Source organism: Scardinius erythrophthalmus (genome assembly GCF_964197995.2).
Source record: "Scardinius erythrophthalmus genome assembly, chromosome: 17".
In the NCBI taxonomy this organism is placed as follows: domain Eukaryota; kingdom Metazoa; phylum Chordata; class Actinopteri; order Cypriniformes; family Leuciscidae; genus Scardinius; species Scardinius erythrophthalmus.
In genome coordinates this window covers 5,656,127-5,677,749 of record NC_138237.1, presented here as the reverse complement: position 1 = coordinate 5,677,749, position 21,623 = coordinate 5,656,127, and the positions used below count along the sequence as shown (strand labels likewise).

At 36.1% G+C, this 21,623-nt stretch overlaps 1 protein-coding gene across 5 annotated transcripts; it reads right to left on the bottom strand.

The window, feature by feature from the left end:
- Positions 1 to 1,018: 1,018 nt before the first annotated feature.
- On the bottom strand, positions 1,019 to 17,078 carry LOC308705860 (uncharacterized protein). Of its 5 annotated transcripts, none has more exons than XM_081391135.1 (4): positions 16,949 to 17,041; positions 8,854 to 8,973; positions 2,110 to 2,232; positions 1,019 to 2,019 (listed from the first exon to the last, which is right to left on the bottom strand). In XM_081391135.1, exons 2-4 carry the CDS (start codon positions 8,909 to 8,911, stop codon positions 1,235 to 1,237), a joined length of 966 nt encoding a protein of 321 aa, XP_081247261.1. In that variant the 5' UTR covers positions 8,912 to 8,973; positions 16,949 to 17,041; the 3' UTR covers positions 1,019 to 1,234. The 5 variants fall into 5 exon arrangements, 2 of the variants coding, with proteins under 2 accessions (XP_081247261.1, XP_081247260.1); XR_014031968.1 differs by lacking the exons at positions 1,019 to 2,019; positions 2,110 to 2,232 and adding exons at positions 5,504 to 5,907; positions 7,050 to 8,691 and having other exon boundaries at positions 16,949 to 17,078; XR_014031969.1 differs by lacking the exons at positions 1,019 to 2,019; positions 2,110 to 2,232 and adding exons at positions 5,506 to 5,907; positions 7,229 to 8,691 and having other exon boundaries at positions 16,949 to 17,078.
- Positions 17,079 to 21,623: the final 4,545 nt, after the last annotated feature.

Below are 21,623 nucleotides of genomic sequence, written 5' to 3'. Positions count from 1 at the left end.
CAGTCCAATCACTTCGCTGTGTTACGCATGAGATCACGTTACAGCAGAGAATGCAAACAGAAGAGGTGGGCGCATGAGAGCGGTTTCTGTCCTGAATGCCGCGATGAGTTCAACAACGCTCACAGCGATAATATCGTTCATATAGGGACTGGAGCAAGCGCGTTTTAAGTTTTTATGGACATATTTCATATACTCCAGTTCTGTAAACATGAACCAGCTCCGTGTGTGTGCACGTCTTCTTCAAATGAAATAAATGTGCGAATAAGGACACATCAGGATACAGCCGTACGATTGATCATGAACGCGACGACACGATGGATTATTCTGATACACAGAAGACAAGGATGTTGACCAGGGGTGCCCAATCCTACTCCTGCCGATCGACTGTCCTGCACAGTTCATCTTCAACCCTAATCAAACACACCTGCCTTTAACTGTCAAGTGATCCTGAAGACCTTAATTGGTTGCTTCAGGTGTGTTTGATTAGGGTTGGAGATGAACTGTGCAGGACAGTCGATCGGCTGGATTGGGCACCTCTAATGTGGACCGACAATTCAAAGAACAATGGACAAAAAAGTAACTATTCCTTTATTCTTTCTGTTAAATTGTTTCGCCATTTGTTCAGAGACTGCAGTGCTCAAATATTAGACCTTTTAAATGTTCTTCCACGTTTCTCCCTTGTTTTGGCAGTTTGTTATAATGGGGTTCGATTTTTAACCCTCAACTCTGTTTTTTCTCTCTCTGAGGTAATATTTTAATATTCATGTGTCTGTATAATTAGTATGTAGAAGGTCTGTGTTTCATTTTTTGACCCCCCCCCCCCAATTTAGGTTTGAACGACCAGGCTAAAACGGGGGTTTCATGACACTTTAATGCATCATTTCTAAACAACTAAAACAAGTCTTTTTAAATATGGATTATTATTTAATAGACTATTGTTGGTACTTTAACACAAATGCCACATATGTGCAAGTAATTATTAAAAAATAATTAAACTTCACACAGAAACAAAACACATCCCTTCACAAATTGTTTTATGGCAACACACTAGTTTTAATATAGGCACATTCCACAAGTCGTTCACTGAGCTTGGTTATAAAGCTGTTTTTGGACTAACAAGGACATTTTTTAGTTCTGAAACTTATATTCTTATAGCATGATGACCTCTTAAATGACAAAAGCTCTAGGAAAATGAGATCTCTCTATTCATGATCCCTTTAATCTGAATTTCAAATTATTTACTTATAAGTTTATTATTTGTAAGTGATGGATCTGAACATGAACTTTGCTCATTAGACAACTTCGGGCAATACTTTTTCATATGTCGCAGTAGAGCAGATGATAGGGTGAAAGTTTTCCCACATGAAGAGCACTGGTGCAGCTTCTCTCCAGTATGAATTCTCTCATGAGATTTCAAGTCTCTTGACAGAGAGAAACTCATTTCACAGTGTGAGCACTTGTGTGTCTCTCCAGTGTGAACTCTCTGGTGTGATTTTAAGGCACTGGATGTAATGAAGGTCTTCCCACAGTCAAAGCACATATAAGGTCTCACACCAGTATGAATACACTCATGCTGTTTTAAATACTTCAGCAGTAAAAATCTCTTTCCACAAAAAGAACAAAAGTGAGGCTTCACACCAGAATGAATTTTAAGGTGTGTTTTTAAGCTTGATTCCACAACAAATGTTTTATCACACTGATCACAGCTGAATGATCTCACTCCAGAGTGACGGAGAAGATGATTGTTGAGACTGAATTTCGAAGTGAAACTCTTTCCACACTGAGTGCAAGAGAACGGCCTTTCTCCAGTGTGAATCCTCATGTGTGTCTTAAGCCTTGATTTGATTGTGTAACTCTTTCCACACTCAGAGCAGGTGAAAGATCCATTGACTCCAGATTTTCCAGCTTGTTTTTGTGTGAAACACTTTTCAGTCTGTGAAATGATGTTTCCATCTTCATTTGTGGAATAATGAGGGTTTTGAAACTGAAGTTTCTTGTCTTCATTCACCTCAGTTGGGTCTAAAATAAACATAGGATAAATGAGAACAATAATTTTCATTATTTATCATCTTAATGTTCCTCATCAATCATTAAAGGGAAAACACCAACCTATTTGTTCCTCTGTATCTTCATCTTTTATTCTGCAGGGTTCTTCCTTAATCTCCATCTTTACAATAGTATGTCCGTAGTTTCTCCTGGAGTAATTCCTCCTGCTTGCTTCTTCTTCTTCTCCTGTGGGAAGATGGGAATATTCCCCAGCGTTTAAACTCTCATGAACGGCTGTGGGAGCTTCACTGACTAAATTCACTGACCCTGCGCCTCAATGTCCATACTATCCATCTTAAATAGTATGTGAGATTAAAATAAGTGCGTACCAAAACATAGTGTATTAAAAAGAGTATGCCAGAAGTCCCCAGATGGTCTGCTATTTCCGGTGGATTTTCAAATTGTGGATCTGTGCTCACTCTTAAGGCTAATATTGCCCACAACCCATTGCACTTTGAAGGAGAAACTACAAACACAAGTAAAAAACAAACAAACTACAAAACATGGCGGATATGCGCGGTTTGAGTGACTATTCAAAGTTTAACCTGATAAAAAAGCTACGTTTGGCCATTAACTTTTAAATGCAATATTATGCATTAATATAAGGAGAGTCTCCGCATGAAAGACCCACAACTGCAGATCAATGTGCAACTGCATTTCTCTAATACGGTAGGGAATTAAATGAAATGTGGTGGATGTTAACTGTGACTACATTATTGACAGGCCAGTTGACATGTTAGTATGTCCCAAAGCTTGTCTACTTTTTGCTACACACTCAAAAGTATCTACTTTTTCTTCACAAAAAGAGTACATACTTTTTGGGCGTAGTATAAATGGGCGAATTGAGATGCAACATGAGTGAATTGTGGTTGTTGTTGCTCATTTAGCAGATGATCATCACACTTACAATCACTCTCAATTGTCCAGGTGCAAATGTTTCCTCATCATTAAAAAACTACCGCTATTCATGATTTAAGTTTTTACTTCAACTTCCAACTCACCTGGCTGATTTTTGAGTTACTCTATCATGAGTTATAGTTTGTCATAGATTGATTAAAAACCATTGTGAGCTAAGCTGATCTTAAAGTCCACAGATGGCCATGTTCTCTACGATCAACAAAGGGCGTTTTCACACCTGAAAGTCCGCACCAAGGTCCAAAACAAGTTCAGGTTTTTATACATTGTATACATTCGGTTAGTTTTGGTTTGGCTTCACATTGCGATTATGCGAGCTCACTAAAGAACTTTACTTGACATACTTGCGTCCTGTCGTCATCATCTCTGTGGGTTGCATCTTGACATTGATCGGTTTGTAAACGGACGTGTGTCTGACGTCAGCGTGTTGTCAATTCAGCGGGTAACTTTGACAAGGATGAATGAACAGACGCATATCGTTGCCACTATACTGTTATTATTATGGCATTACTCCCTGCAGCACCAACCATACTCAAGGCTAGTTCACATTCCCCAAATGAACATCCTCGTTGTGCGAACATTTTATTGTCAATGGCAGGATAGGAGGAGAACTGTAAGCAATCCTGCGAGAACCACCGGAACTTCCTGTAAATGGTCTGAATGTCCGAACCATACAGAAAATGCTTTCACACTAGAAACGAACCAAACCTTTGCTCAGTTTGATCCGGACCAAGACTTCCTCTTTTCGTCTGACCAAATTCCGTCTGTTTGGTCCAGACCGTGGTCCGGGTGAGGTTTCACACCTGTAATTTTGATTCGGATCAAACTGAAAAATCCGAAAATCCGGACCAAACCAGGTAGGTGTGAAAGAGTCTTAGGGCTTATGAAGGTTTTGTGAAACTCAGCGCTGGTCAGTGTAGCTCCAACCCACATTAAACACACTTGAGATAATTAAAGTCTTCAGGATTACTAGAAATTTGGGGAAGATTGTGCTAAACTCTGCATAGTGCAACTCTGTTTTCAGGCACATTGTTAACGCGTTGCTATTTTGAAGCAACTGAAATAGACTGATTCATTGATCAACAAAAACCTGGCCTAAAGTCAATGGCGCAATATTTGTTTTGGTTAATTAAAAAGCACTTTAGTAATGTGCACCTATAGGCGGGTCCACAACGCACCTTCCCTTTGTCCCATAGATGGTTTGTCTCCGCCAGCAGAGCATCTAGGTGACAAAGTGTACGCACTAATCCGTTCCCTCGCTAGAGAAGTGTTAAGTTTTTCCGCTTGCAAATTCCACCATGTAAATAGAGAAAATAGATTCGGACACGCTCTAAGAGCACATACACTGTGTGCTTTAGACCATGCGTTTAGATCGTTAAAATAGGGCCCCAAGTCACACATGAGATTCAGGATTCAATCTCTGAGTTGATTCTGTAACCACTACGGCCGGTTTATAAGTGTTTTGATTGAGTATATGATTCAGTAAATGACTCTTAAGAGGCACTCATTCAGGAATTGTGACTATGCAAAATTTACATTTTACATTTATGCATTTGGCAGACACTTTTATCCAAAGCGACTTACATTGCATTTCAAGGTATACATTCTTATCAGTTCTTGCTTTCCCTGGGAATCAAACCCATGACCTTGGTATTGCAAGTGCCAATGCGCTACTGTTTGAGCTACAGGAAAATATTTTAAAAATCTGTTTAAAATGTGTTAAATTTGTATTTCATATTTAACCAAAAAGTTTGTCAAAGGTATAAGATATAAAAATACAAGTTAAGTTCTTAAAACTTAGTTCAAGTCAAACTCAAGACCCCATACATCTAGTTTGCTTTCCTTTAATATTCAATACAAAAAGAAACAAACATCTGGTGTCGTTTTTTGTTTGTCTGTTTAAAAGAATGATTCTTACTATAGTTGATTAGCAATGTTGAATACAATGTTAAACCCCTTCATTTTTTAACGCAAACTAAAGAATTTTTAATTAATGAGTCATATTAATTGATTTCATTTTATTTAGAAAATGAAATATAAGCCTCAATTTAGCAAAAATCTAGTTTATTACTGAGTCTACTAGTATCTAGTTTTAGATGTATTGTATGCCAGTTTTCATCGTAATGGTCCTCACCAGCTAATGATTAATTTATTTAAATTTTTTTTTTTTTAAATAAGCTACTTCTCTCTGTTTATGTCTCTCTGTTTATGTCTAGACACGCAAGTGAGTTACTCCGCGGCGGTTGTGTCTTAAATAATGCATCAGAATTGTAAACACTTATTATAGGCGTACTGTAGTGATTCAGGATAAGACAAAACGTGGTTTGTAAGATGGATTCATAATGTACTCATGCACATTCTGAACAAATTTTTTTTTACAGTATATGTTTGCGAATCACAATGGATTCAACAAGGTCACGTGGTTGAAATGAAAGCAAATGGCGTCATCTAGAGGAACATCTGTGGCGCTGCCAAACTATTGCCATGACTACATATAGAGAAGCTCATGCAAGTTATTCAGAGAATCGAGACGCCACAAAATCTGATTAAACATGACAAGTTCCATTTTATTACTTTTCAAAAACAAATTGGTTGTCAAAATACAAATAGAAGAACAAAATAAAAGAACAAGGTCACAGTGTAAGAACTTTCATCAGCTTAATTTTAAACCTTATTTCTACTAGATAGCAGCTGCAAAACAAGTCACTGCTGAATTGCCACAGACGCAAAACACTTTCACTTTTCCAGAGCAACTTCTTCTCTCTGTCCATATTATGAAAGGGAATCGGAAACTTATGTATATACAGCTGCTATTTAGTAGTAATGGAATAGTCTCATAATATCTCGCTGCACAATGTGAACATATGAGAATTAAGAATATGAAACGTGATTGTAATATATACAGTAAATATATACATACAATTGTGGTCAGAATTATTGGCACCCCTGGTAAATATGATCAAAGATGGCTGTGAGTTTGAGAAACACCTGATAAGAGACCAGAGACCATTCCTTTATACAGCATCTCTCCAGATCCATCAGATTCTCAGCTCCATGTTGGTGCTTCTCCTCTTCAGTTCAGCCCACTCATTTTCTATAGGGTTCAGGTCAGGTTATGGCAGAAGCTTCATTTTGTGATCAGTGACACATTTTTTGTTGATTTTGATGTTTGTTTTGGATCATTGTCCTGATGGAGGATGACGATCCGACCACGGCCCGTTATAAGATTTCTAGCAGAAGCGTTCAGGCCAAAATAAAACATTTTTTTACATGTTGGTAATTCCTAGAAGTCATGATGCCATGTGTCAACAAGAAGTCCAGGACCACCGGCAAAAAAAAATAAAAGAAAAAAAGGCCCACAACATTAAAGATTCAGCAGTATATTTAACCATATGCATGGGATACTTATCACTGTTCGCTGCAAAAAAAAGCCTTTTTTTATAAAAAAAGTTGCATCTGACCATAGAACTAGATCCCGTTTGTCAGTTGGATATGCTGGAGTTTGTTTTTGGATGAGCGAAAAGGATTTTACTTTAAACCCTCCCACATTAACAAGTGGTGATGTAGGGGTTGTTAGTTTTTCTTTTAGGTTTTCTGACCCCAAGACTCAACTAATCCCTGCAATTCTCCAGCTGTGATCCTTGGGGAGAGACTTTGGCCAGAGTCTTTCTTCCTCGCCGTGCAGTTGGACGATACAGACACTCGTTGTCTTCCAGGCAGATTTGTAAAATCTTTAGTTGATATGAACTTCTTAATTATTGCCCTGATGGTGGAAATAAAAAAAAAAATCAATGCTTTGACTATTTTCTTACTGCCACTTTCTATTTTGTGATGCTCAACAATCTTTTGCTGCACATCAGAACTAAATTTTTTGGTTTTACTCATTATGTTGGATGATTAAGGGAATTTGACTTTTGTTTCCTCATATTTATACTCCTGTGGAACAAGAATGGGAATATACTTCAAAGCTTTTTTACTCATAATCTATTCTAGGGGTGCCAATAATTATGGCCAATGTGTTTTGGAGAAAAAAACAAACATTTATTGCATTGATCATATTTACCAGGGGTGCCAATAATTCTGACCACAACATATGCAAGTTTTACAATCTTGTTTCACATTCTTATTTCTCATATTTTCAGAGAGATTTCAAAGAGTGCATACATTTCAATGCAAAAAAAGTTCAATATCATAATGCATCATGTCTAAACAGCTAAAACAAGTTGTTTGAAATATGGATTATGATTTAATAGGCTATTGTTGGCACTTTTACGCAAATGCCTCATATGCGCAATTAATGAAAATAATTGAACTCCACAAAGAAACAAAACATCTCTTTACAAATCGTTTTAAGGTAACACTAGTTTTCTACACTATTTTGACCTTCCCCCAAGGTTCCCATTGACAAACAATAAAAATTCACCATTAATTTTAGCAAATTATCCAACTTTTGATTAATCTGAATTTCAAATTATTTACTTATAAGTCTATTATTTGTAAGTGATGGATCTGAACATGAACTTTGCTCAGACAACTTCGGGCAACATTTTTTCTTATGAGTCTGTAGACTAGATAATTGGGTGAAACTCTTTTCACAGTTTGAGCACCTGAATCGTTTCTCTCCAGTATGAATTATCTGGTGTTTTTTTAATGCGCCTGATGTAATGAAGGTCTTCCCACAGTCAGAACACATATAAGGTCTCACACCAGTATGAATACTCTCATGCTCTTTCATATGTTGCAGTCGTGTAAAACGCTTTCCACAAAAAGAACAAATGTGAGGCTTCACAGCAGCATGAGTTTTAAGGTGTCTTTTAAAGCTTGATTCCACAACAAATGTCTTATCACACTGATCACAGATGAACACCTTCCCTCCAGAATGAAGGTGCAAATGATCTTTGAGAGAGCTTTTGGATGTGAAACTGTTTCCACACTGAGTGCATTTATAAGGTTTCTCTCCTGTATGAATTCTCATGTGTCTTATAAGGTTTGATTTTTGTCCGCTACTCTTTCCACACTGAGGGCATGTGAACTGTTTTTCTCCAGTGTGAATTCTCGTGTGTCTGTTAAGTTCTGATTTAGTCGTGTAACTCTTTCCACACTGAGGGCATGTGAATGGTTTTTCTCCATTGTGAGCTCTCGTGTGCACAATTAAATCCTCTTTGCGAATGAAACTCCTTCCACAACGAGTGCATGAATAAGGCTTCTCTCCAGTGTGAATCATCATGTGTGTCTTAAGATGTGCTTCATGTCTGTAACTCTTTCCACACTCAGAGCAGGTGAATGGTTTTTCTCCAGTGTGAATTCTCAAGTGTCTGTTAAGGTGTGACTTAAATATGAAACTCTTTACACACTGAGAGCATGCATAAGGCCTGTCTCCAGTGTGAATCCTCATGTGCACATTAAGTTTTGATTTATGTGTGAAACTCTTTCCACACTGAGTGCATGTGAATGTTTTCCCTCCAGTGTGAACTCTCATGTGTCTCTGAAAGTTTGATTTACGTATAAAACTCTTTCCACACTCAGAGCAGGTTAAAGATCCTTTGACTCGAGATTTTCCAGCTTGTTTTTGTGTGAAATTCTCTTCAGTCTTTGAAACAACTGCATTTTCATCTTCATTTTTGAAATGAGGTTTTTGAAACAGATGTTGCTTGTCTTCATTTTTACATGTCATTTCTCCATATTCATATGTGAAATTATGAGGTTTGTCTTCATTCACTGCCATCGGGTCTAAAATCAACATATTAAATTCAATTAAAAAAGGACAGTTGAGAAGCAAAGAAATAAAGTTCATTCTCAATTTAGCACAAATCTAGTTAACTAGTGAGTCTGTTAATATCTAGTTTTGGATGTATTTTATTGTCAACAAAGAGAATGAAGGAAAACACCAACCTATTTGTTCCTCTGTATCTTCATCTTTTATTCTGCAGGGTTCTTCCTTAATCTCCATCTTTACAATAGTAAGTCCGTAGTTTCTCCTGGAGTAATTCCTCCTGCTTGCTTCTTCTTCTCCTGTGGGAAGATGGGAATATTCCCCAGCATTTAAACTCTCATGAACGGCTGTGGGAGCTTCACTGACTTAAGGAGTGAATTGTGGTTGCTGCTGCTTATTTAGCAGATGCTCATCACACTAACAATCCCTTTTGTAATATCCAGCTTTAAAAGTAGGGGGGGGGGGTAATTTTCAGAGAGGCTAGCAATAGCGAGTTTGCGCCACAGCTTTGGAAGCATAAGATCCCACCCTTCCTTCAGAACATCTCCAAACCCACGCCTCCTTCAAAAGAGATCAATTGATAATCGGTTTTACTGATATTTTCCCTGCTATTAAAGCATTTACTCATAATCGGGTATAGATTTCTTAATATCGGATTAACCGATAAATGGCGCCATCTTGTGTGCGTTTTGAGAATTGAGAAGATGAAGAGAAGATGAGTCAACAAAGGGGTTTGAAGATAAAATAACTTGCCCCCCTTTAAGGGATAGTTCACCCAAAAATGAAAATTAGCCCATAATTTACTCACCCTCAAGCCATCCTAGGTGTATATGACATTCTTCTTTCAGACGAATACAATAGGAGTTATATTAAAAAAATGTCCTGGTTTTTCCAAGGTTGATAATAAGAGTGAATGGCTGTTTGACTTTGGAAGTCCATCAAAGTGCATTTATTCATGATAAAAGTGCTTGACACTGCTCTCCGGGGTTAATAAAGGCCTTCTGAAGTGAAGCGATGCATTCGTGTAAGAAAAAAAAAAACTGAAATAACTAGCTTCTGGCAGATGGCCGTACACATCGATTTACGCCAAAAGAGTAACCCTTGAACTTGACGCACAACGTAATGACGAACAGCCATTAACTCTCATTATCAAGCTTGGAAGAGCCAGGACATTTTTTAATATAACTCTGATTGTATTCGTCTGAAAGAATAAAGTCATATACACCTAGGATGGCTTGAGGGTGAGTAAATTATGGGATAATTTTCATTTTGGGTTAACTATCCCTTTAATTAATCAAGGCTCAAAATTACGAACATTTTGGTCGCATATGTTTCCGAAATTGAATCAAATGATCATTGTGGTGCGCCACAATGTAAACAGGACGTTAACACAGGCCAGAGATGGGACAAGCTGAAGACTGATGCAAAGAGGAGAGTGCAGACGTGCAGCCAAGAAAATACCAGGCACAGCAAGATCACTGTACATGATTCTCGAAATATAGGAAAATAAAATATTGATTTGGGTTAGGGGTTTATATGAATCTATCTCTGATAGGATATGTATCTCTGATTAGTCTTAAGAAATTGTTTCGATGGCATTTTTTTCTCTTATCTTCATATAAAATAGTATTTATAAGCACATCTACTGTGTTTACAGTAAGCGTTTACGTTTATCCTTAATTGCCACCTGCTGTCAGAGACTGAATTTGCATTTTAATTCAGTCCAAAATTCTTTGTGCAGGTTTCACAACAATTTCACAAAGCTAAAGTTAGACCATTCTGTATGTGCTGGACTTTAAACTTTTGTTTAAACAAAGACTTTTATTTTGATACTTATTTTTGAGTTTTCCTATTTTACTATAGTTTTAAGAGGAAATAGGCCATATTTCTTCAGCGCTTTAGTTGTGCAAGGTGCTCCATGTGGTCACAGACATCCAGCTTAATCTGGCCTATCAAAGCCCTTTGAAATTCAATATCTGTAAGTGAATTTGTTTAATTTTGTTTTGTGAGCAGTGTTTTTTATTGCAGTGTTTTATGTTATAATTAGGTGAGAAAGAAAGGGATGCGACCATTGAAGCAGCAAATTCTAGCAGCATCCTTCACAGAAGTAGACCATGTATCAGCATCAGAGTCTTTTAAAGGGGTAATCAGATGCCCATTTTCCACAAGTTGGTATGATTCTTTAGGGTCTTCATGTAAAGTTTGTAACATAGTTTGGTTAAAATTCCTCAATGGTTGTGTAAAACAACATTTTTACCTCCTCAAAAACAGCTCTGTTCACAGCGACCCATTTCGGTACATGTCTCTTTAAATGATAATGAGCAACTGCTCACCCCACCCCTCTCTTCCATGGGGGGATGTCAAAAAAAGTGAATTTTGCATCCGATGACCCCTTTAAAGAGATCAGCCTCAAACGCACTGCAGACTATGTAAGGCATCAAGCATTAGCTATAATTCACAAAGCAGCCCTGAGAATATGTCAGACACTTACAGCCTGGCCAAATACCTTGCACATAGTTAGTTGGTAATTTCTGGACTGAATTTTATTGATGATCAACCTATAAATTAGTGGGCTTAGAGAACATCTTTCAAAAAATCCATTGCAGACCTTGACCTCAAGCCAGATGAAGAGAAGGATTTGTTCATCAAATATCTTGGAAGAGAATAATCGGAATAGGTATGAATTAAATCAGTTAATATTAGGCACCCATTTTGAGATTTACAAATGGTTTGGGAGACTCGAGAAAATGTTTGGCTCATTGGAGGCAATTGAAAGAGCACTCTTCTCCAAATTGGTAAGCTTCCCTAAAATTTCAGGTAAAGATCAGTTTGCAGAGCTGGAGGCAACCAAGCTGGATGGCTATCTTCCTGGATTGTCCTACCGTGACACCACTCATGGAGTGAGCCAGATTGTAGGAAAACATCCTTATACTATCCAAGAAAATGGATGTCGTATGGTTCAAAGTACAAGAAATAGCATTCTGTGGCCTTCCCACCATTATATGTGCTTGCTGACTTCATTCGTTCAGAAGCTAAAACAAGAACAGATTCTAGCCTTAATATTTTTTTTCAGTACCACAAGAAAAGATAGACAGATCATATAAGTGCAGGCAAGCTTCAATAGCTGCTCATATAACCCAAGTTAACATGTCTGTGACAAGAGATGCAACTGACAGGATAAATCATCTACATCCACTAAACCCTTGCAGAGGCTTTAGAGCAAAAAGTCTTGAAGATCGCAAACAGCTTCTTAAAGAACTATCAGCATGCATTAGGTGCTGCTCCTAGATCATATGGCAAAAAAATACAAAGCTGAAATCCATTGCAGTAAATGTTATCGTGATCATCATGTTTCAGCTCTACATCCTGACCCAGCACCCTGGAAGAAAAATATATCTTCTGTGTTAGAAAATAGCAGGGAGGAAAGTGAATTAACTAATCAAGAGGTAACATCAAAGTGTACTGAAGTGTGTGGAGCTGGATTGAGTGCTAGAGCACGTTCCAAGATTTGTTTGGTTAATGTCTATCCTGTGGGTAACTAAACAGAATCCAGAAGAATATATGCAATTCTGGATGAATAGAGCAACCGCTCATTGGCAAGGACAGAATACTTTGAAGCGTTTCATATCAAAGGATCTTCTTTACTGTATTCACTCAAGACATGTGCAGGATTAAAAGAGACAACAGGAAGGAGAGCAAGTGGTTACATTGTGGAGTCATTGGATAAGAAGGCAAGCCTTCATTTTCCTTCACAAGAGTGCAATCAGATTCCTAATGTTCGTTCTGAAATTCCTACCCCAGATCAGCAAATCATTTGTCACCTCAGGAATATTGTTGATGAAATACCAGCCCCTGACCCAGATGCTAACATCCTCCTCCTAGGCAGGGACCTAAGTAGGGTCCACAAGGTCCGTCAACAGTGCTCATCGACCTGCTCACATAGATGTTTTTAAGACCTCCTTGAAAGTGGTCGCCCCAGCTTTTTCTGGCTCTGTTAAAGTCACTAAGTAGTAAAAGAACAGTACAGAACCAAACTTCAGTTTCAAGAACATCTCGCAACAGAAGCTGTAAGTGCTTTAGCAATGTGCAAGCGAGAAGCTAGGCCAATCAATCTTTGTTCGTACATCCAGAGATCACAAGCTTGTTCAGTCAGTGGATGATGACAGGTTCCTTCGCATAATGGACAAGTATGCAAGTACTATCAAGATGAATCCAATGGCTGGGTGGCTCTTTTACCATTTCAAGTTCCTAGAAGTAGGCTCACAAATAACAAGGAATATGTTTACATACTTCTTTCCTCACTTCATCATACTTTGGACAAACGTCCTCAGATGAAAGCTAATTTTCTTGAGTTTATGGAGAACATGTTCGCTAACGGACACACAGAAATTGCTCCCTCACTCAAGAAAGACCAAGAGTGTCGGTATCTTCCTTTGTTTGGCGTTTATCATCTGAAGAAGCCAAACAAGGTCTGTGCTAGGGGTGTGACGGTTAGTATATAACCGTGAGACCGACGGTTATAGTTGAACACCGTCATTAGAACTCTATAACCGCCAAAACCGTGTTATTAAAATATTTTTTACAAATATTTTTTATCATAGAGAATGTTTAAATACTAATTAAAAACAATTGTTAACAGTCTGTGTCATTAATGGTCTACGTCGTTTCCAACTGTATTTGATTCTTTGCCAAGTAGCCTACCAACGCAAGTTTTGTTTTGAGACATGATTTTTATCACTTCATTAAGTTTTTCTTTGTAGAAAGCCTTTCTTTAAAGTGAATTTCGTTTTGTACAAAATTGTATCTTAATTTTAATAAATGTTTCATCAACCAATTGCAGGTATTTAATAAATAAAAAGCAGATATAGCAGACAATATAATAACCGTGACATTGAGGCGCCAACGCGCCGCGTTCAATTGCATTTTATTGTTAAAAGCCTTTCTTTAAAACAAATTTCGTTTTGTACAAATTGTATCTTAATTTTAATAAATGTTTCATCAACCAATTGCATGTATTTAATAAATAAAAAACAGATATAGCAGACAATATAATAACCGGCGCTGGTGCGCCACGTTCACTTGCATTGCATTGTGAACTAGAGCGCATCTCATCGTAAATGAATGAAACTCAGCGTAGGCCTATGCCTCATACATTAGCATTAAATATCTTTGCTGCATCCTTTCTAGAACAGACAACGGCTTTCTCGCGGCTCGCATCAGCAGAGCATTGCATCGTCCATAGACCGTCACCGCAAAACAATCACATGGGCGGGTGTGGCTTTGAAATATGGATTAAAAAAACGGTGCGGATGATGAGTGCGGTTGCGGATGAAATAAAACCCCATCCGTGTATCTTTATCGATAACATTGATTATTATTTTTTTTTTTAATTTAGGCGATCAAGTGTCTGCTCCTTTATTCAAACTAAGTTGCCCTATACAGACGAACGTCGCATGCCCGTTGAGGAGCTGGAAATGAGGAGTTGGAAAAAGCCAGGATTGTTATCCTAAAGAGCTCTCAAAATCCAGAGGAGCCAAGTCAACCCTCTACAATGAGAGTGAATCACTCGCATTACAACTAAATCATGTCTATCATTTGCCATTGGCAAATAAATTCTTAGATTTTACTTGCCAGTGTGTGTTAGAGGCTAAGTATAATTTTAGCATAGATATTTCACTCGCTGAACACTGACTGAGCGCTTGAGAGTTTCGCTCCCTGTCAAGTGATCTGTTAGAGTATTTCAGCATACCTGTATTTGACTTACCGTAAATTCTAGTGTGAAAGTGTGACAACTTGCCGATGCATTTCTCACACACAAAGAGAGAGAGAGCGAGAGAGAGTGAGAGAGAGAGCCTTACATACCATGCAGACTCGATGTGCAACATGTAAATGTTATTCTTTGTTGTATTTTCCTTTCAAAACACTAGAGTTCACTTGAAATTATTCAGCTTTTAAGAACAAGCAGAAGATATGCCGGCTTCTCCGGTAGTGGGCGCAACTGATTGTATTTTGCGCAACAAAATACAATCTCATTGCTGGTGCTCATCCCCGTTTTGAAAGTACAGAGTTCGGTACCCAACCCTAGACGAGACACTTATCTCACGAGACGAGATTTGGTTTATGAGAACGAGACGAGATGTTTGCACAATATTTAATAGAAATCCTCACTGACAAAATTCATGACTGGAAACATGGTGCGTTTTGAAATGTTTTAACTAATAATCTTTTAATGAATGTCATTTCAGTTCTACTTTATGAGTATGAATTATCATATGCAGTAAAAGACAACAATATACTAGCACTGTAAATGGTTTTGCCACAAACTCAACTGACTGGCTTCTCTCCTGTATGATTTCACATGAGTTTCTTCAGACCTTACTGTACATGAATTATGAGCTTCCATAACTTCTGACTGAGTGTGACCTGCTAATTGAACTCCTCTCCACAAATTGATCATAGAAATAAAAACAGTATAACAAAAATAAATTAAGTGCAAACAATAAGTGCAAGTGCAACCATAACAAACTACTCTCTCAAATAGGTTTGATATTGGAAGACGGGCTATTGTACGCAGCATAATTTGCACGCATCAGGGAGCTCGCGTTTACTTTCACTTTCAAATTCGTGATTGCGCGTAGTCTACTCCGTAGTGGCGGTGCTGAGCACGCATTCTACAAGATAAGGGACTGTTCACACAAAACGCGTTTTTGTTCTGTAAAACGCAAGACACTGGCAATGAAATGGGGAAAAACGAAAGGTCTCCAGAGACGTTTGTTAAAAGTTAAACTGATTTTAACTTGAGAGCCGCGTTTTATAATGCATCACACACATCTCACATATTTCAACAGGTTATCTTTCTTTATTATTATTTATTATGAATTTCTTAAATAAACAAACTTCAACAACATAAGGGTAGATCCTTTGAGGGCTGCTGATGACGCGGTGAAGTGACGCTCGAGTGATCAAGTATTCTAATGTATAAAAAGTTACATTCGATTACTCCGTCCTCATTTTCTTTCCTTGCAGCCTTCCCTCGCATCCTTCAGAGGGTGGAGCTGAGATGCGAGGAAAGGAAGCGAGGATGCACAAATAAGAAATGAGAAACACCCTGTGTGTGACTTCAACTCGTGCTGGATGAGGAGAGTAGACTTTTACAATAGTTTACAATGGTTTTTATTTTTATAAAAACAGCAAAACGACAGTGGAGGCGGTGCTGCAATGGGTACCGTAATGTATGTAATGTCAATGTAATAGTGGCATAGTCTATACTAATTTCACCCTCACGCACCTTTGCGAGGTCAACATGACAAGAAATCTTGTCATATTTTAGTCTCGCGAGATCTCGTGACAAATAATTGTTAATAAACTTTATTTAACATAACAACCATTAATTCTCAAATGAGATTTGTTACATAAACGCTTGTTATGTAGTTTCAACTTGTTGCTAAAAAATTGAGATGAACTCGCGTAGTCTTTGTAAATTTATTTTGCCTGTTGTTAATATGCTGTTGCTTTAAAAAGATGCAACTGGGATTATTAAGATACACTAAAGCAGAAATGTTTTTTATTCAGGCGGTTTAGAAAGTTTTATTCTCTTAAAAATACATTTAAAATAAAAATAAAATTAATTATTTTGCATGCTATATTCATTATCTGGTTATTTACCTTATCAATGATTTTGTTTAGAAAAGACACTTGAGTACAGTAGGCTATATTGTTTTGCACTCTTTCAGACTATTTATTGATGTAGAAGTGTTTTTGGTATGTAAAGAGGGGATAAAATTGCAGAAATTACAGTAGCCTATTTAAAAAGTGTTCAATTTTTTGCTCAGTTTTTTCAGTTCATTGCTGTAGGCTAGATCATTCTGTATATCGTTTATCAGGCACATAAACATGCAAATAATTGGTATTGTTTATGAAGAAAAAAAATCAACAATGGTCGATCTTTACTTTCAACCAGCATTACCAACAATGTTTCTAGAACAAATTGTCTATCCTGCTTTTAAGTACTCAAACAAATGTTTAGAAACAATAAACTCATCTAGCTAATTTATATGTTGCTCTTACATTAGATATGATTTATATTAATAAAAAAAAAGTTTTCCAGGTTTCATTATAAAATAAAAACAACACAATCTTCACAAATTGCTCGTTCCACGAGCGTAATGAACAACATCCGTCGATTCATTTCTGAGTGATTCACTAAATGAACTGACTCGTTTAGTCGTTTAGATTTAGATCTCCCCTAATAAATGATTAAATGAATGTACTCACAGTCTGAAACAGCAGATTTAAAGCAGAATGAACATCGGTGTCCCACGTCTCGTGTCTGTTTATATCCCCTTCCCTCGCTCACTTCTCTTCTTCTTCTAGACTCGGATGTGTGTCATTGCTTCGGTTGCTCAAGCGCCTCTACTGGCGGAAACCAATCAACATTAAACTATCTCCTTCATAGATTAGAAAAGATACAAGACAATCAAAATAAGATCTGTTATCTTTTTTGAGATTATACAAACACGATCTATCTCCACAAATATGTTTGATTTGGGATAAAGAATCAATCTTCAAATATCCTAGGAGTTAGCTATCTGTTATTGATGTTGTTGACTTTAATATAAATCTTGGCTTTATTTTAAAGTTAGATGGTACAAGTTTCATTAATAAAACATGTGAGAGAGTTATTAAATTATATGAAGATTAGGTCACCTTAAAACAGCTTAGTGTAAGTTTTCTGATTTATATTTCTCCCAATAAAAATAAAATCACAGTCTGATAAACACAGTGATTTAAATATTGAATCTAAGCAATGAATGTTAGATGGTTTAATGTGGTTTCCGCCATTAGAGGCGCTTGAGCAACCGAAGCAATGACACACATCTGAGTCTAGGAGAAGAAGAGAAGTGAGCGAGGGAAGGGAACATAAACATGAGAACACAGCCGTTCATTCTGCTCTAAATCTGCTGTTTTCAGACTGTGAGTAGCCTACATTTATTTGATCATTTATCAGTAGTGGTGGGCAGATCGAGGCTTCGTAGTAGAACACTGAAAAGGTTCAAGCAAATGTGCCGTATTGTGTCGAGGCTTCGAAACTATCCGACACCCGTCTCAACGGTGACCCCTAGTGGTCAGAACAGTGTAAAAGCAACAAAAACCCGGACCAAACATGCTTTAAAAACACTTTTTACAAATCTAATGCAATTTTTTAATTGAGATAAAAAATCTTTCAAATGCAATTATCTAATCATCCAATAAGATTATTAGTTGACTTTTATGAATTGTCAGGTTTTGTTTTGTTAATTCTATGAATGGCTCAGTTAATTATGCTATTAACTACCATTATTAATTTTAATTATACTAATTAAAACGTCTACAAATGCATAAAACTGACCAGAGATCAGGTAAAACCACAGACACTTGTTCATTTGTTTCTCAGTTTGATACATGCTCCGAACCATTGATTCGGAATAAAAGATTCGTAAAGGTTTCGAAGCAGTGTTTTGAAATTGCCATCACTATTTATTAGGAGAAATCTAAATCCAAACAACTAAACGAGTCAGTTAATTTAGTGAATGACTCAGAAATTAATCCAAATGAACCGACTGATGTTGTTCATTACGCTAGTGAAGCGTAACCTCGTTACTAGCTGGTTTTTCACATTAAAATTTGTTAAGATTATGAGTTGTGTTTTCATTTTATTTAATGAACAAATGAAACCTGGTAAACCGTTTTTAATGCATTAAATTGTTTCTAAACAGTTGTTTGATCAAAACACTTAAAGCTGGATAATTGCGAGTGATTGTAAGTGTGATGATCATCTGCTAAATGAGCAACAACAACCACAATTCACTCCTTCAGTCAGTGAAGCTCCCACAGCCGTTCATGAGAGTTTAAATGCTGGGGAATATTCCCATCTTCCCACAGGAGAAGAAGCAAGCAGGAGGAATTACTCCAGGAGAAACTACGGACATACTATTGTAAAGATGGAGATTAAGGAAGAACCCTGCAGAATAAAAGATGAAGATACAGAGGAACAAATAGGTTGGTGTTTTCCTTCATTCTCTTTAATGACTGATGATGAACATTAAGATGAAAACTCACATATCCTCCTGAGACCCAGGCTTACACTTTATCCTCTGTAGAGGACATTATATTTTAGCTAAATTCTATAAAATCTTCATTCATGTCACAGTCCTGTAAAGAGCACATTCAGGGCTTTTTAGAGATACCAAATGTTTGGAGGTTTCACCATTAAAACTGAATCAAATTTAGCACTCTTATCTAAATCTGAGTAATTTTCAAATTGTTTGTCGTAAATAAACTGTTATGAAACAGGGCACTGATTTCATACATGTCCTCTGTATAGACACCAGGACCAGTGTTGGGGAAAGTTACTTTTAAAAGTAATGCATTACAATATTGCATTACTCCCCAAAAAAGTAACTAATTGCATTATTTACTTACTTTTTATGAAAAGTAATGTTTTGTTGTTTTTCCGTTAATTTTTCTCATCTCAGCTGGGCCTACTTGTTTGTTTTTTAATAACAACCAAAAAGTTTATTACTATTACTAGTTTAGTACTATTTTTGGCAAATGTCAAGGCCCTTTCACACTAAAAGCAAAATGAATAAGTCTCAGGCTTTAAGGAAATGCATATTTACGCCTGTATGGTTGAAGAAGCAGCTCAAACAAACCTTTCAGCTGCTGCCAATCTGGATTAAAAATCAATAGGATACAGGAGAAGGAAGTTCAACACTTATTTCTAAATCTAATCTAAAGTCAGTTTTGCTTATTAGTATGGTTGAATTAGATCATTGAAGGTCAGCAGCAAATACATTAGTTAATAAAGTGAGATTATATACATAATGTATATACTGTATGTGTAGTTTAATATAGTTAATTATACATTTTTGAGATTGCATTTTACTGTTTATATTCGTTTTGAGGAATACTGAATGTTTTTGTGCAAGTGAGATGAGTAAATGCACGTTCACGTTTAGTCTAGAACTTAAATAACCATAATGTTCACACACAACACCTCCTCACTTTATTTCTCTCAACACGAGGACAGGAGAGCTGTCAGTCAATAAATGTGAAAAAGTAACTAGTGTTACTTATTTAAAAAAGTAACTTGGATATTTTGTTGTAAATTGAAAAAGTAATGCGTTACTTTACTAGTTAGTTGAAAAAGTAATCTGATTACGTAACTCAAGTTACTTGTAATGAGTTAAACACAACACTGACCAGGACTTACTGCATGTTTATCAGGCATTTTGGGGAGACACGACGACTGAATAGGGAAAGAAATTGTATATCAATATATTCTTATGAAAATGTTGCCAAGTTATTATTCCCATTAATACACTTCTTTTTTTCACATGTTGCCACATGAACACATTAATATTAAAATTAAATACATTGTATAGAATGGGACTACACATTTATGGCAATTTTACACACAAATATCATAAAGTAAAATAGTGCATCAAATCTTTCTGGTATATCTTTCATAAACTATAGAAATTTTTAAATTCAAACCGAAAAGAAATACTCTTTGATTATGTAATCTGTATGAAAGGTGCATTTCTCTCTGTAGGCGAAGATGACGAGTCAGCATCAACAAATTCATCTTTGCAGCTGAAAACACAGAAAAAACTACTTTATTAAATAATTTAGATGTTTTCTTGCTATTTTTTATCTTCTCATCTTTATATTCTTTATATGTTTGCATGACCACAAAATAGACCATATATTACGTCTATATTAAATGCTTTTTATTGTTTGGTATTTTCCTCAGTATATACAGTACCAGTCAAAAGTTTGGAAACATTACTATTTTTAATGTTTTTGAAAGAAGTCTATTATGCTCATCAAGCCTGCAGTTAAAAAAAAAAAAAAAAAAAAAAAAAAAAAACAACAGTAATATTATGAAATATTATTACAATTTAAAATAATGGTTCTCTTTTTTAATATATTTTAAAATGTAATTTATTTTTGTGATGCAAAGCTGAATTTTCATCAGCAAGTACTCCAGTCTTTGGTGTCTTATGATCCTTCAGAAATCATTCTAATATGATGATTTAATACTCAGTTATTATCAATGATGGAAACAGTTGTGCTGTTTAATATATTTTTTTGGAATACTTTTTTCAGGATTCATTGATGAGTAAAACGTTAACAGCATTTATTCATAAAAACAGCATTTATTCAAAATAAAAACATTTCTAACAATATAAATCGTTACCATCACCTTTTATCAATTTAACGCATCCTTGTTGAATTAAAGTACTAATTTCTTTAAAAAAAAAAATAGTTATTGTTCCCAAACTTTTGAACGGTAGTGTATATTGTTACAAAAGATTTCTATTCTAAATAAATACAGTTCTTTTTAACTTTTTATTCATCAAATAATCCTGAAAAAAGTATCTCAGGTTATAAAAAAAAATTAAGCAGCACAACTGTTTCCAACATTGATCATAAATCAGCATATTAGAATGATTTCTGAAGGATCATAAGACACCAAAGACTGGAGTACTTGCTGATGAAAATTCAGCTGTGCATCACAAAAATAAATTACATTTTAAAATATATTAAAAAAGAGAACCATTATTTTAAATTGTAATAATATATTTCATAATATTACTGTTTTTTTGTTTTTTTTTTAACTGCAGGCTTGATGCGCATAAGAGACTTCTTTCAAAAACATTAAAAAGAGTAATGTTTCCAAACTTTTGACTGGTACTGTATATTTAAGAAATTAAATTATTATAAATGTGATGTCGACTAATGGCTTAAATGAACAACTACTAGTCGACTAGAAAAATCTTAAGTTGGGGGCAGGCCTGTCTTATCATGCCAGTTTATTTTCTTATTAACTGAGTCCTGATGAGGACACAGCATAAAATATGAATACATTTTTATTTTTATTTTTTATTTATTAGTTTCTTATACT

Excerpts from the sequence above, each read along its gene's own strand:
- LOC308705860 (XM_081391134.1), bottom strand. The coding sequence starts at position 8,911 with ATGGAGATTAAGGAAGAACCCTGCAGAATAAAAGATGAAGATACAGAG. Across the intron at positions 8,692-8,853 it reads AGATACAGAGGAACAAATAG|ACCCGATGGCAGTGAATGAA; the intron begins GTTGGTGTTTTC and ends TGTTGATTTTAG.